The sequence below is a fragment of the Bufo gargarizans genome, chromosome 4, assembly GCF_014858855.1.
Source record: "Bufo gargarizans isolate SCDJY-AF-19 chromosome 4, ASM1485885v1, whole genome shotgun sequence".
Lineage (NCBI taxonomy): Eukaryota > Metazoa > Chordata > Amphibia > Anura > Bufonidae > Bufo > Bufo gargarizans.
In genome coordinates this window covers 5,562,545-5,576,180 of record NC_058083.1, presented here as the reverse complement: position 1 = coordinate 5,576,180, position 13,636 = coordinate 5,562,545, and the positions used below count along the sequence as shown (strand labels likewise).

General features: G+C 44.9%; 1 protein-coding gene across 2 annotated transcripts in view; it reads left to right on the top strand.

Moving 5' to 3' along the window:
* The window catches only part of LOC122934953 (24-hydroxycholesterol 7-alpha-hydroxylase), a 72,713-nt gene that overhangs the window by 36,264 nt on the left and 22,813 nt on the right, over positions 1-13,636 (top strand). Inside the window, exons 6-10 of one of the 2 annotated variants that reach the window (XM_044290635.1) lie at positions 1,328-1,423; positions 4,180-4,270; positions 7,946-8,079; positions 8,265-8,360; positions 9,492-9,580. In XM_044290635.1, coding sequence (XP_044146570.1) covers positions 1,328-1,423; positions 4,180-4,270; positions 7,946-8,079; positions 8,265-8,360; positions 9,492-9,580 — 506 coding nt within the window. Of the gene's footprint in view, positions 1-1,327; positions 1,424-4,179; positions 4,271-7,942; positions 8,080-8,264; positions 8,361-9,491; positions 9,581-13,636 lie in introns of both variants that reach the window. The other variant, XM_044290634.1, reaches the window with a different exon arrangement.

Genomic DNA, 13,636 nt, shown 5'->3' with positions numbered 1-13,636 from the left:
CTGCGCATGCGCTTAAACATTAACTGGTACGCATCACTGTATGATTGCAAGCCAGCACGGAAGGAAACATTAGTCTTAGAACACGTTCACACGGACGTGTGATGCCTGTTGCCGTATTGCGGATCCGCCAATAGACGGGCACCGTACCGTGGCCATTCCGCATCACGAATGCAGACCCATTCATTTCAATGGGTCCGTAAATCCGGAGATGCGGAACGGAAGAACAGAACGGAACACTACGGAGTGCTTTCTGGGGTTCCGTTCTGTGCTTCCACACCGTAAAAAGATAGAACTTACTCTATCTTTTTGCGGAACCGAAGGATCGCGGACCCATTAAAGCGAATGGGTCGGCGATCCCCATGCGCCTGCCCCACGGACGGTGCCCATACATTGCAGACTGCAATGTGAACGAGCCCTTAAGTGACATCCAGACACATCTTAGTGTGAACAGCAGCATGAATTACTTCGAGAACCCCCCGGTATATTTTAACATTTGACCGGAATTGTGTAGTAGTAATGCACAAACTGTTTGTCAGAATATTTTTTTTATGTTTTAGTATTTTTTTATCCACATATTGTATTATTTTATGTCTAGCAACCCGTTCAGTACAGTTGTGTATGTGATACCTCCCCCCCGCCATAGATCTGAATAATAGCGGTTTGTCCACAGCTGCTGTGGGCTGTGATTGGCTAGCCTGATCACATGACGTATCCTTGTGGGTGACACGTCATTGGTAAAGCGCGTAAATAGAAAAGTATCGGGGGAACTGTGAGGAATCCTGAAGGTAACTCCCTTTAAAGGGGTTCTGATCTAAAAAAAAACAAAAAAAAAAAACATCATCTAGTACACGACACCCTCTGTCTAACAAAGCTAGAACCAGCCCTGCACCTCACATGGATCAAGAGATCTCCTCATTCATTGCTCTGCTAGATTTATATCAAGCTGACAGCTCAGGGAGCGTGTCCTTTCTGCTGTAGCTTTTTCACTGCCACAGCTTCTAACAGAACAGAGGTGAAAGTTGAAGATTTAAACTGAGCGCGTGCGACCCCCTCAGTGAGGTGGACTAGAAAAAAGGAAATGAATAAACAGCAGGTGGCGCTTTACAGATACATTTTATTAAATAACTCTAACATTTTTAATTAATGCAATTACAAATATATTCACATCCAGGTGCTGGTTTGAAAAATGTAGAATATTATTCATGGCACAGCCCCCTTTAAGCACCAAACACCAGATGGTCCAGCGGACTCTAACCATCAGGAATACAGTAGATACAGTACATGTGTAAAATGAATCCATTTTTGGTATTTCTCCCATTTTCCGCAGACCTTACTCCATCATCTGTTGGATGTTCTTAAGGGCAATTCCACCTACAACAACTGCTTGTTACTTCTGTGGGCATCACAGGCAAATGCCAACCCGGTAAGTGCCAGGATTTGGCGATGCCTTTTTTAGCTGCAGGTTGACATTGGGCACTCTTGTCGTCTTCTGTAAACTTAGCTGCAGATTCACATGTACAGGGTTTACTCTGCCGGACCATCATCCAAAAACAATGGAACAATCTGCAAATCTTTTCTAGAAACGTTGTTTTTTGCGCTAAAAAAAATGCAGCTTTTCTAGTAACCACGGCCGATGGCATACAGGACTTCTGGCTTTCACTAGTGATGGAGCAGTTCTGGGAAGCAGGGGTGCACCTAGCCTTTCTGCTGCCTGAGGCGAAAACTGAAACGGCACCCCACCCCCTCCCCAATGCCAATTTCTTAACCTAACCCCTTCCCTTCAACCCATGGCACTTTGGCTGCCCCTCTTTTGCCCCTACCTGGTGCTGCCTAAGGTGATCGCCTCACCTGGCCTCATTGGTGGTGCACCCCTGATTCCAACCAGAGGCGTCTCCTGGCCCCCAGTGCAAATCCTTAACAGGGCCCCCACCCACTTGATGTCTTCTTAGATGGTAGCAGGACCGATGTGCCTACACAGGTCTCAGGGCCCAGGAAGGTCCACTACCTCTGCACCCCTTGCACCCCAGGACGGCACGGGAGGGTGCGCAGCAGTATAAGTCCACTTTCCCTTCTGAACTGGACTGCGGTTTTTGAAAGGAGGGGATTCCTCCCAAAAACCGCAGTCCAGTTCAGAAGGGAAAGTGGACTTATTCTGCTGCGCATCCTCCTATGCCGTCCTCCTGGGGTGCAAGAGGGTGCAGAGGTAGCCAGTATTTATGATGAAATCCACTCAAATCTATACGTGACAGACAGCTGTAGTCAGAGTAGTAATAGTTTTTTGTTTCATATTGCAACTATTGTTATTATTACTATCTCATAAAGGGGAGACATATTGTTGGGGTATGGCCTTACTTTAGGATTGGTGGGGGAGTGATCCTGCAGCATTGATTCAGCACAGTGGCAATCCAGTGAGCTGTGCTGGGAAAAACATTCTCAGGATTTTTGGGGGCCCAAAGGTGAGACCACCAGCAGTCATAAAGTGATGGCAAATCCTAGTGATCCTTTCCTTAAAGGAGTTTTCCGGTTCACATCAGTGTCCTTTAAAATAGACATTTTTGTAGGTCGCTGTAATTTTCTAATGTATTTCTATTCACTTTATCATCTCCTATCTCCCGTTTTGTCCATGCTGCTCTTTCTTACTTCCTGTGATGTCATGTCCATGGGTGGAGCAGTGATAGGGGTGTGTCTATGTAACTAGCTGGGTGGGAGGAGCTATAAACTAGCTGGGTGTTGTTAGGGGCAGTGATAGGGGAGTGTCTATGTAACTAGTTGGTGGGAGGAGCTATAACGGAGCTGGGTGTTGTTAGGGGCAGTGATAGGAGAGTGTCTATGTAACTAGTTGGTGGGAGGAGCTATAAACTAGCTGGGTGTTGTTAGGGGCAGTGATAGGAGAGTGTCTATGTAACTAGCTGGTGGGAGGAGCTATAAACTAGCTGGGTGTTGTTAGGGGCAGTGATAGGGGAGTGTCCATGTAACGAGCTGGTGGGAGGAGGCGCTATAAACTAGCTGTGTGGTGTTATAAGCAGTGATAGGGGAGTGTCTATGTAACTAGCTGGTGGGAGGAGCTATAAACTAGCTGGATGTTGTTAGGGGCAGTGATAGGGGTGTGTCTATGTAACTAGCTGGTGGGAGGAGCTATAAACTAGCTGGATGTTGTTAGGGGCAGTGATAGGGGAGTGTCTATGTAACTAGCTGGGTGGGAGGAGCTATAAACTAGCTGGGTGGTGTTAGGGGCAGTGATAGGGGAGTGTCCATGTAAATAGCTGGGTGGGAGGAGCTATAAACTAGCTGGGTGTTGTTAGGGGCAATGATAGGGGAGTGTCTATGTAAATAGCTGGGTGGGAGGAGCTATAAACTAGGTGGGTGTTGTTAGGGGCAGTGATAGGGGAGTGTCCATGTAAATAGCTGGGTGGGAGGAGCTATAAACTAGCTGGGTGTTGTTAGGGGCAATGATAGGGGAGTGTCTATGTAAATAGCTGGGTGGGAGGAGCTATAAACCAGCTGGGTGTTGTTAGGGGCAGTGATAGGGGAGTGTCCATGTAACTAGCTGTGGGAGGAGCTATAACGGAGCTGGGTGTTGTTAGGGGCAGTGATAGAGGAGTGTCCATGTAACTAGCTGGTGGGAGGAGCTATAAACTAGCTGGGTATTGTTAGGGGCAGTGATATGGGAGTGTCTATGTAACTAACTGGTGGGAGGAGCTATAACGGAGCTGGGTGTTGTAAGGGGCAGTGATATGGGTATGTCTATGTAACTAGCTGGGTGGGAGGGGCTATAAACTAGCTGGGCATTGTTAGGGGCGGTTCTGGAGCTGTGGTAAAGGGAGGAGAAGTGCATCATGGGTTTGGTTGGAAACAGGAACAGGAAGTGCTACATACAGGATGGAAACAAAGGAGAGTGATTGCTTTACATGGTGAAAATAGGTCAGGAGAGTCCAAACTGAAAAAAATGGGAATGGGGAAGATGTACTTGAAGCTAGCATTTTATCTGTTGTGTTACATAATTTATTTTTTATTTTTATTGGATATCATTATATATTATTTTCCATCTTTCACAGATATTAGAGCCTGTATAACATGCACCACGATTATTACAACTTCTCATACAGAATGACCAAGTAGTATATAGTAGTCTGCATATCCATTGACACAACTCTTATCTCTCACTTCTTTGTTGGGCAGGTCACATTTTGGGCCCTTGCATTCATGATCTCAGAGCCTGAAATTTACAGGAAAGCCATGAGTGAGATCACGTTGGTATTTGGTGAAGCAGGTGACCTATGTTATTATTTATTTGTCGTACCGAGCTGAGCTGCTAGTTTTATTTACATTAGATTATTGATTTCAGCTGTGAAGCCTGCAGAATAGTAAATGCAGTTTGGAATATTATATAGGCAGTAACTAAGGATCAGTACAGAATAAGTTTATACCTAGTGACTCCACTAGCAGAATAGGGAGTGCAGCTCTGGAGTATAATACAAGATGTAACTCAGGATCAGTACAGGATAAGTAATGTATGTACACAGTGACTCTGCCAGCAGAATAGGGAGTGCAGCTCTGGAGTATAATACAAGATGTAACTCAGGATCAGTACAGGATAAGTAATGTATGTACACAGTGACTCCACCAGCAGAATAGTGAGCGCAGCTCTGTAGTATAATGCATTATCTAACAGGATCAGTACAGCATAATAATGTATGTACACAGTGACTCTGCCAGCAGAATAGTGAGCGCAGCTCTGTAGTATAATACATTATCTAACAGGATCAGTACAGCATAATAATGTATGTACACAGTGACTCCACCAGCAGAATAGTGAGTGCAGCTCTGGAGTATAATATAATAAAGAGGTAACTCAGGATCAGCACAGGATAAGTAATGTAATGTATGTACACAGTGACTCCACCAGCAGAATAGGGAGTGCAGCTCTGGAGTATAATACAAGATGTAACTCAAGATCAGTACAAGATAAGTAATGTATGTACACAGTGACTCCACTAGCAGAATAGTGAGCGCAGCTCTGTAGTATAATGCATTATCTAACAGGATCAGTACAGCATAATAATGTATGTACACAGTGACTCTGCCAGCAGAATAGTGAGCGCAGCTCTGTAGTATAATACATTATCTAACAGGATCAGTACAGCATAATAATGTATGTACACAGTGACTCCACCAGCAGAATAGTGAGTGCAGCTCTGGAGTATAATATAATAAAGAGGTAACTCAGGATCAGCACAGGATAAGTAATGTAATGTATGTATACAGTGACTCCACTAGCAGAATAGTGAGCGCAGCTCTGTAGTATAATGCATTATCTAACAGGATCAGTACAGCATAATAATGTATGTACACAGTGACTCTGCCAGCAGAATAGTGAGCGCAGCTCTGTAGTATAATACATTATCTAACAGGATCAGTACAGCATAATAATGTATGTACACAGTGACTCCACCAGCAGAATAGTGAGTGCAGCTCTGGAGTATAATATAATAAAGAGGTAACTCAGGATCAGCACAGGATAAGTAATGTAATGTATGTACACAGTGACTCCACCAGCAGAATAGGGAGTGCAGCTCTGGAGTATAATACAAGATGTAACTCAAGATCAGTACAAGATAAGTAATGTATGTACACAGTGACTCTACCAGCAGAATGAGTACAGTGAGTACAGCTCTGCAGTATAATACAGGATGTAACTCGGAATCAGTACAGGATAGGTAATGTATGTACACAGTGACTCCACTAGCAGAATAGTGAGTACAGCTCTGCAGTATAATACAGGATGTAGCTCAGGATCAGTACAGGATAAGTAATGCAATGTCTGTATACAGCGACTCCACCAGCAGAATATTGAGTGCAGCTCTGAAGTATATTAAATTATGTAACTCAGAATAGGTGATTTGTCATAGAAATGTGTAAATTTCATAAATAGTGGAAGGCAGATGACAGCGAGTGGAGTATCACTAGCAAAGTGTGTGTAGCTGTGTGTGACTGGCAGGGTATTTACCCCAGATTCTGGATGCCAAGGGAGTCCAAAAAAGCCTGTTCATTAACCAGGGTGTTAAGATACAGGGCAGGGGCAGCACATAGATATCTCCATAGGTTTAAAAAGCCTAGCTAGGACAATACACTGACCATAGGGGTATTTTGTTCTTCTTCATGTATTTCCACTGGTCACCAGCAGGGGGCAGTGCCGATTTTCTGTCTATGAATATGATTGTAATTTGTCATAGTGGAATGTTAAACATGGCACTGAAATTCCTTTTGATCACCAGGGATTTGAGTCTGTGTGTAGGGGAACAATCGTGCTATTTAATAAGAGAAGAGCGACCGCTCTGCCAAAATACTGCTTGATGCAGTCAGGAAAATATTTCTACATGTGTTACATGGAATGCCAACACATCATTATATGTAACACGTGTTATTTATAAACTGAAGTATGTGAAATCATAGAGACGCATCACCAGTGAGTCAGGCAGAGCTATAGGGGTGCCAATAGAGCAGTCCCAGTCAGAGACTGGTGCCCAAGGGGGCCCAAGGGCCCCTCTGCTACATGGGAGGACGCCAGTATTATGATAGGCATGTGGTGGGTGGGGGACCGGTCACAGATTTTGCATGGGAGGCCCCGGAGCTTACACTCATAACCTCACTATAATAATAATGTAGGACGAGTCAATATATGGCTGCTGCCAGGTATACATGTCAGGAGACTAAGGCACCTTAAGGGGTTAACCAGTTCTATGTTAATATACATTGTATAATAATATATACTTTCGGTTACACTTCCCCACCATTTCAATATCTCTGCTTGCTGTGAGTGAATGGAAACGTTTCCGTTTGCATCCGAAGACTGAAAACGTCACCCTCATTTACTTCAGTGGAGCTGAGCTGCAATACCAGACATAACTCATGGGCAGGGGTGGCGCTGTTTCTTTAAGAACATGGCCGTGCTTTTCTAATCGTGTACCACTCCCTTTAAAGTGAGGTATCTTTTCATTAAGACAACCCCTATTTAAGGGGGTATTCCCATCTGAGACAATGGGGGCATATCGCTAGGATATTGTCTGTGATTCGCACCTATATAACAGAGCGGGAAAGGTGGTGGCTGAAGCACTCTCTCCATACAAATGAATGGGAACGCACTGCGCATGACCGGCCATCGCTCCCATTCATTTTTATGGGGCCAACGGAAATAGCCGAGCCAGCGCTCTGCCATAGAAACAAATGGAGGGCGGCTGCTGAGCACCTTTCCCCCATTCCGTTCTCAGACAACGGGGGCATATCCTAGCAGTATGCCCCCATTGTCTGAGATGGGAATACCCCTTTAGCACAGTGAAAACCTCATCACTGATGGTTTGGCTTCACGCCCTGGCGATCAGTGGTTATAATCCATGAAGGACAGCTGGACATACACTTTTTCCTACACTGGCCACTACAGGTCATATGTGGTACTACATGGCAACTATTAATAAAGGGGTATTCTAGTTATATGAGGTTACCCCTGTCTACAGGAGGACCCCACTAATCACGAGAACAGGGACTCTGTACCCTGCGGAGCCCCTGGAAATGAACGGACCGGCCGGTCGGGCTCCTTTAATTTCTATTGGACTACAGAGCTCAGCTATCCCTGGAACTCCCATAGAAATGAATGAAGGAGCTTGACCAGCCTCTCCGTTCATTTCGGGGGACTCCACAGAGTACGAGGCCCCCGTTCTTGTGATCACTGGGGGTCCCAGCAGTATCTAATAGTTATTCCCAATCATGTGGATAGGGGATGATGTCCTATGAATGGAATAATTGGCAACAGTCCTGATTTTTCCTGCACCAGAATTTACCCTAATGCTACAAAGGGTGTGGGGGGCAATATAGAAAACGTCCCAGATATTGATGGAGGCGGGTAGGCTGCGGTCTCATGAATTTTTCGGATTTCTGTCTCTCTAAGCAGGTAAACAACCATTGAATATAACAGAAGGTGAACTGGCGAAACTTCCCTTCATCAAGTCCTGCATCCTCGAGGCCATACGGCTGAGATCTCCAGGAGCCATTACCCGGAAAGTCCTTCAGCCCTTAAAAGTTTACGTACGTCATCATTTTAAGACAGGGAACCTGAGGGTGATTGCTCAGGTAGCGGCCATATTGGCTGAATGTATCACTGGATATGTGGGCAGTTTTGTCATTGAGTACCCTGGAGCTGTAATGGCGGTCCTATTGGCTGTCTATATATCACTATATGTGTCTATATAATGTCTCCTCCATACATTCAGGATTATGAGATCCCCGCAGGCGACATGCTAATGTTATCTCCATATTGGCTTCATCGGGACCCAAAATACTTTCCGGAACCAGAGATATTCAGACCGGTAAGTTCCAGCATGGCTGCATCGCACATAAGACTTCTATGTAAGATGTACTTAAAGGGGAACTCCTTTAAAAACTGGGCAACCCATTACACTCTGATCCAGGGAATATACAGTATTAGGCCTCATGCACACGACAGTATTTTTTCACGGTCCGCAAAACGGGGTTCCGTTGGTCCGTGATCCGTGACCGTTTTTTCCGTCCGTGGGTCTTCCTTGATTTTTGGAGGGTCCACGGACATGAAAAATGAAAAAAAAATCTAAGTCAAGTTTGCCATTGAAATGATAGGAAAAAACTGACACGGATCATGGACGCGGATGACAATCTTGTGTGCATACGTGTTTTTTCACGGACCCATTGACTTGAATGGGTCCGTGAACCGTTGGCCCTGAAAAAAATAGGACAGGTGATATTTTTTTCACGGCCAGGAAAAACGGATCACGGATGCGGCTGCCAAACGGTGCATTTTCCGATTTTTCCACGGACCCATTGAAAGTCAATGAGTCCGCGAAAAAAAACGGAAAACGGCACAACGGCCACGGATGCACACAACGGTCGTGTGCATGAGGCCTAATGCACAACCCTCTCTCACCTACAGTACACGGAGTCGGAAGCTTTTTTCCCCCCCCATGGTACGGCTGCATTCCCACCACCACGGGGCTGCTATGCCCGTGTTGCGGACCTAAAACCGCAGGATCGCAAAACACAGGCAACGGACTTGTACACTCTGCATCACAGTGCAGACCCCTTGAGTCTGCGATCCACGAGATACGGTAAAAGATGGGACATGTTCTGTCTTTTGCGCCACGGACCCGGAAACAAACGGAAGTTTGCTACAAGGCCACAAAAGATAGTACATGGCCTATCTTTCGCCCCATCTTGCGGATCAAGGACCTATTGAAAGCATGCGATTTGGAGGGCACATGGTCGGTGCTTGTGTGTTGCAGACCTGCAGTTTGCCGTCCGCAACACGGGCACGGCGGCCCCCACTGTGGTGTGAAGGCGGCCTACGTTTGATTTCCCCTTTAAATATTCTTTATGAAAGCAATAAACTATTTTTATTTAAGGAAAGTGCAGCCTGGATTATTTACTCAGGGCCTCATTGGAAAAAAAATTATATTTTCTTCCCACAGGAACGTTGGAAAAAGGCAAATTTAGAGAAGAATGTTTTCCTAGATGGTTTTGTAGCCTTTGGCGGAGGAAAGTTCCAGTGCCCGGGAAGGTCAGTGATACAGCCTGGCTGCGGTTATCCTGCGACACACGCAATGGTAGCGCAAACCCCTCTGTATAGTACAGCAGTGGGAGGTTATACACTTTGCTAATTGGCGCAAGCTGTAAATGTGTCACATGTGTTTACTAGGGTGATATGTACAAGGCAATGCTAGTCTCCAGAGACATTCACAGCAAGCGTGAAGTAAAGTGGTAGAAACTGCTGAATCTTTTTTTCTAATGAATAACATAAAGTTCAATACTATTATATACCATATAACTTATAGAGGATCTGTCAGCTCTCCTGTGTGGTGTAGTATAGAGGATCTGTCGGCTCTCCTGTGTGGTGTAGTATAGAGGATCTGTCGGCTCTCCTGTGCGGTGTAGTATAGAGGATCTGTCAGCTCTCCTGTGCGGTGTAGTATAGAGGATCTGTCGGCTCTCCTGTGTGGTGTAGTATAGAGGATCTGTCGGCGCTCCTGTGCGGTGTAGTATAGAGTATCTGTCGGCTCTCCTGTGCCGTGTAGTATAGAGGATCTGTCAGCTCTCCTGTGTGGTGTAGTATAGAGGATCTGTCGGCTCTCCTGTGCGGTGTAGTATAGAGGATCTGTCAGCTCTCCTGTGTGGTGTAGTATAGAGGATCTGTCAGCTCTCCTGTGTGGTGTAGTATAGAGGATCTGTCGGCTCTCCTGTGTGGTGTAGTATAGAGGATCTGTCAGCTCTCCTGTGTGGTGTAGTATAGAGGATCTGTCAGCTCTCCTGTGTGGTGTAGTATAGAGGATCTGTCAGCTCTCCTGTGTGGTGTAGTATAGAGGATCTGTCGGCTCTCCTGTGCGGTGTAGTATAGAGGATCTGTCAGCTCTCCTGTGTGGTGTAGTATAGAGGATCTGTCAGCTCTCCTGTGTGGTGTAGTATAGAGGATCTGTCGGCTCTCCTGTGTGGTGTAGTATAGAGGATCTGTCAGCTCTCCTGTGTGGTGTAGTATAGAGGATCTGTCAGCTCTCCTGTGTGGTGTAGTATAGAGGATCCGTCGGCTCTCCCGTGCCGTGTAGTATAGAGGATCTGTCGGCTCTCCTGTGTGGTGTAGTATAGAGGATCTGTCGGCTCTCCTGTGTGGTGTAGTATAGAGGATCTGTCAGTATAGAGGATCTATTATATTATTATTTTTTTGTGTTTTCCCCTTTAGCTGTTATGCAGGACCGGTGTTTGCTTGCATTGCCTGCTCTGTACTTGTGTTGGAGAGACATCCTGTCATCACATTATTTATACCTCATAGTCCGACCCTGATGTGGCTTTTGAAAAATAAACGGAGCACTTAAAGTGTAGATGTCAGAACAGCCCTTATCTATATTCCTGGTGACGGAAAGACGCAATACAACTTTTCCGATGTCTGACTGGCGCCTAGCCAGAGTGCCCATCTCTCTTCCTATATTCTGTAGTGTGCGTATATATATATTTATTTATATCGGTATATTTTACCATGTTTTGTACTTTTGCCTGTTTTTCCTTCTTATTTCGACCAGGATTAAAAGACATATTGAATCCGTCCTTCATTAGCGGTCTGTTTTTCATGGGGAAAAAAAAGTTGTCACAGCCCCACCCATTTATCTCATCTCACAGCTGCTTATTTTGTTCGACCCTTGGCCTTCACTCCTGGCACCTGTGATCGTGACCTGGGGATTAGTCTATGTTCACATCACAACCCGTGTGCGCTTTTGGTGTATGATCCTGGAAAGCTCCTAGAACCTACGTTGAATGTAGCCCGAGGCCCCCATTCTCCCAACAGAGAGTCCTTTTGGCCTCCATCGGGCGTGATTTGCACCTTGGCATCGGTAACGAAGGCTGAGGTTGACTCTGCTGGGAAAGTGCACCCTTTCTCTTCTTTTTTTTTTTTTTTATATTTTTAATAATTGTATACGGGTCATTATTATTTTTGTAGTTAACATGACTCCTCTGTGGGTCCATGAATGAGTTAAATCACGGGCTGAAATATCTTCCATTTTTCACACAGTCTATTTTTGGCTGCGGCTTGGGATCACTGGGTCCCCGGGGAATGGAGCAGACAATATCAGACTCATGTTTATCATCTCCTGCAGTGGACGCTGCTTCGACAGGCAGTTCAGAGAACTCAAGTCTTTAAAAGACCTCTCTCTGACCAAATGACCTCCTGAAGCTTCTCCTCCCCCCCCTCCTCCCGTGGCCTGTTATGTTGTGTTATGGTAAAATTTGCATCAATTTCAAGTCTGGGAAGAAGCGGTTGGGGGATTCAGCCATACTGCTGTATACGGCACTCTGTTTTGCTGAGGATAATTTGCATATGATGTCATCATCTCTTTAACACCTGTGTGATGTCAGTAACACTGCTTCCTTTGGTGATGTCACTACGTCAGTCAATATTTAGTGTAATATTTCAGGCTTTCAGGGATTCACATACCCCCATTTATTGCTTTCAGCAAATGCAGTTTTTCTCTACTGTCACCGGTTTTGTCACCCACCTGGTATATTTTCCCTCAATGATGTCACAAGTTCTGTCCCCCCAAAGTGATATCATTCTCAGTGATGTCATTGGTTCTTCTGCCAATGTTCAGCCACTACTCATTGATGTTGTCACTAGTGTGTATTAGTTTAATGATGTCATCCTCCTGTGATGTCATCACTACTCAGTGACATCAAACATTTTGTCTTCTCTCTGTGACGTTACCAGTTCTGTCTTCTTTGTCCGATGTTATTAGTTAGCGTTCTGATGTCACTAGCTTTGTCTCCTTTCTGTCATGTCACTAGTTTTTTATCACTGTGTTGTCACTAGTTCTGTCTTCTGTGTGATGTGACTGGTTCTTTCTTGTCTGTGATGTCACCGGTTCTTTCATCTTGGATTCTTTCTTCTCTGTGATGTCACGACTTCTTTCTCTGATATCACTGATTATGTGATATCTTTATCGTCACTATTTCTAACATCTTGGTGACATCAATGGATTTGTCTTCTCTATGTGAAGTGTAACGCCTGTTGGCTGGAGATCTCACCGCTGGAGCCCGGACAGGTAAGTTAATTACATTACCCCCCATTTTAAGAGGGACCAGTGGACCCTCAACATGGGGAGTAGGCTTTGATGGAAACTCGAGATGAAACTTCCTAATCAACTTCCTAAGGAGCATGAACATCCCAAGACGCAACCCATGTTCTCTCCTCAGCACCTTATCCCTTCCATTGGATAAGGTACTGCAGAGAGTTGTGAACCCTCCGAGAGTCAAGAATTCTCTTCACCTTATACTCCAGTTCACCTTGGATAAAATCTGGATCAGGAGGTTTAGATGGAGGAATCACAGGAGGAATGCATTTTTTAAGCAGTGATTTGTGGAAAACATTATGTATCCTAAAGTAGGATGGCAGCTGTAGATCAAAATATACCGGATTATTAATAGAGGTGATCTTATATTGGCCAATACATTTCCGAGCGAGTTTACCTGATGGGACCGTAAGGTAGAAAGCCAGACAGGTTCCTCTAGAATAAAATACAGATCCAAGAAACGTTTCCTATTGGCTTTTCACACTGGATGCTTTGAGCTTTTTACAGGCCCTTATGAGCCTGGGCCTAAACTGTGCACAGATCATACAACATGGCCTCCACCGCAGGACTCGCAACACTAACCTCAGACACTGAAGATTAAACCCATAATAGAAAGGCAAGAAGTTACTAGACGAGCTGACGTTGATAGCAAACTATGCTAGTGACAAATATTTTTTACATTTATTTTGACAATCACATACAAAGCACCTCAAAAACTGCTCCAAAACTTGGTTGAACCATTCAGGTTGTCCAGAGAAGGACAGTTTGATTTCCAACCTTTTGCTAAACTCTCTCCAGAATCTAGAGACAAACTGTACTCAGAGACAAGTATCCCATGCAATTTGAGAATATTATCAATTAAAAAAAAATTGCAAATTTCTTAGCATCTTTAGCTGATGACACATCTTGGAGAATCTGTCAATGACCACCCAGATAACAATCCTCCCCTGAGAGGAAGGGGGGAAGATCTGTAATAAAGTCTCTGTGGAATGTGCAAGGGAGAA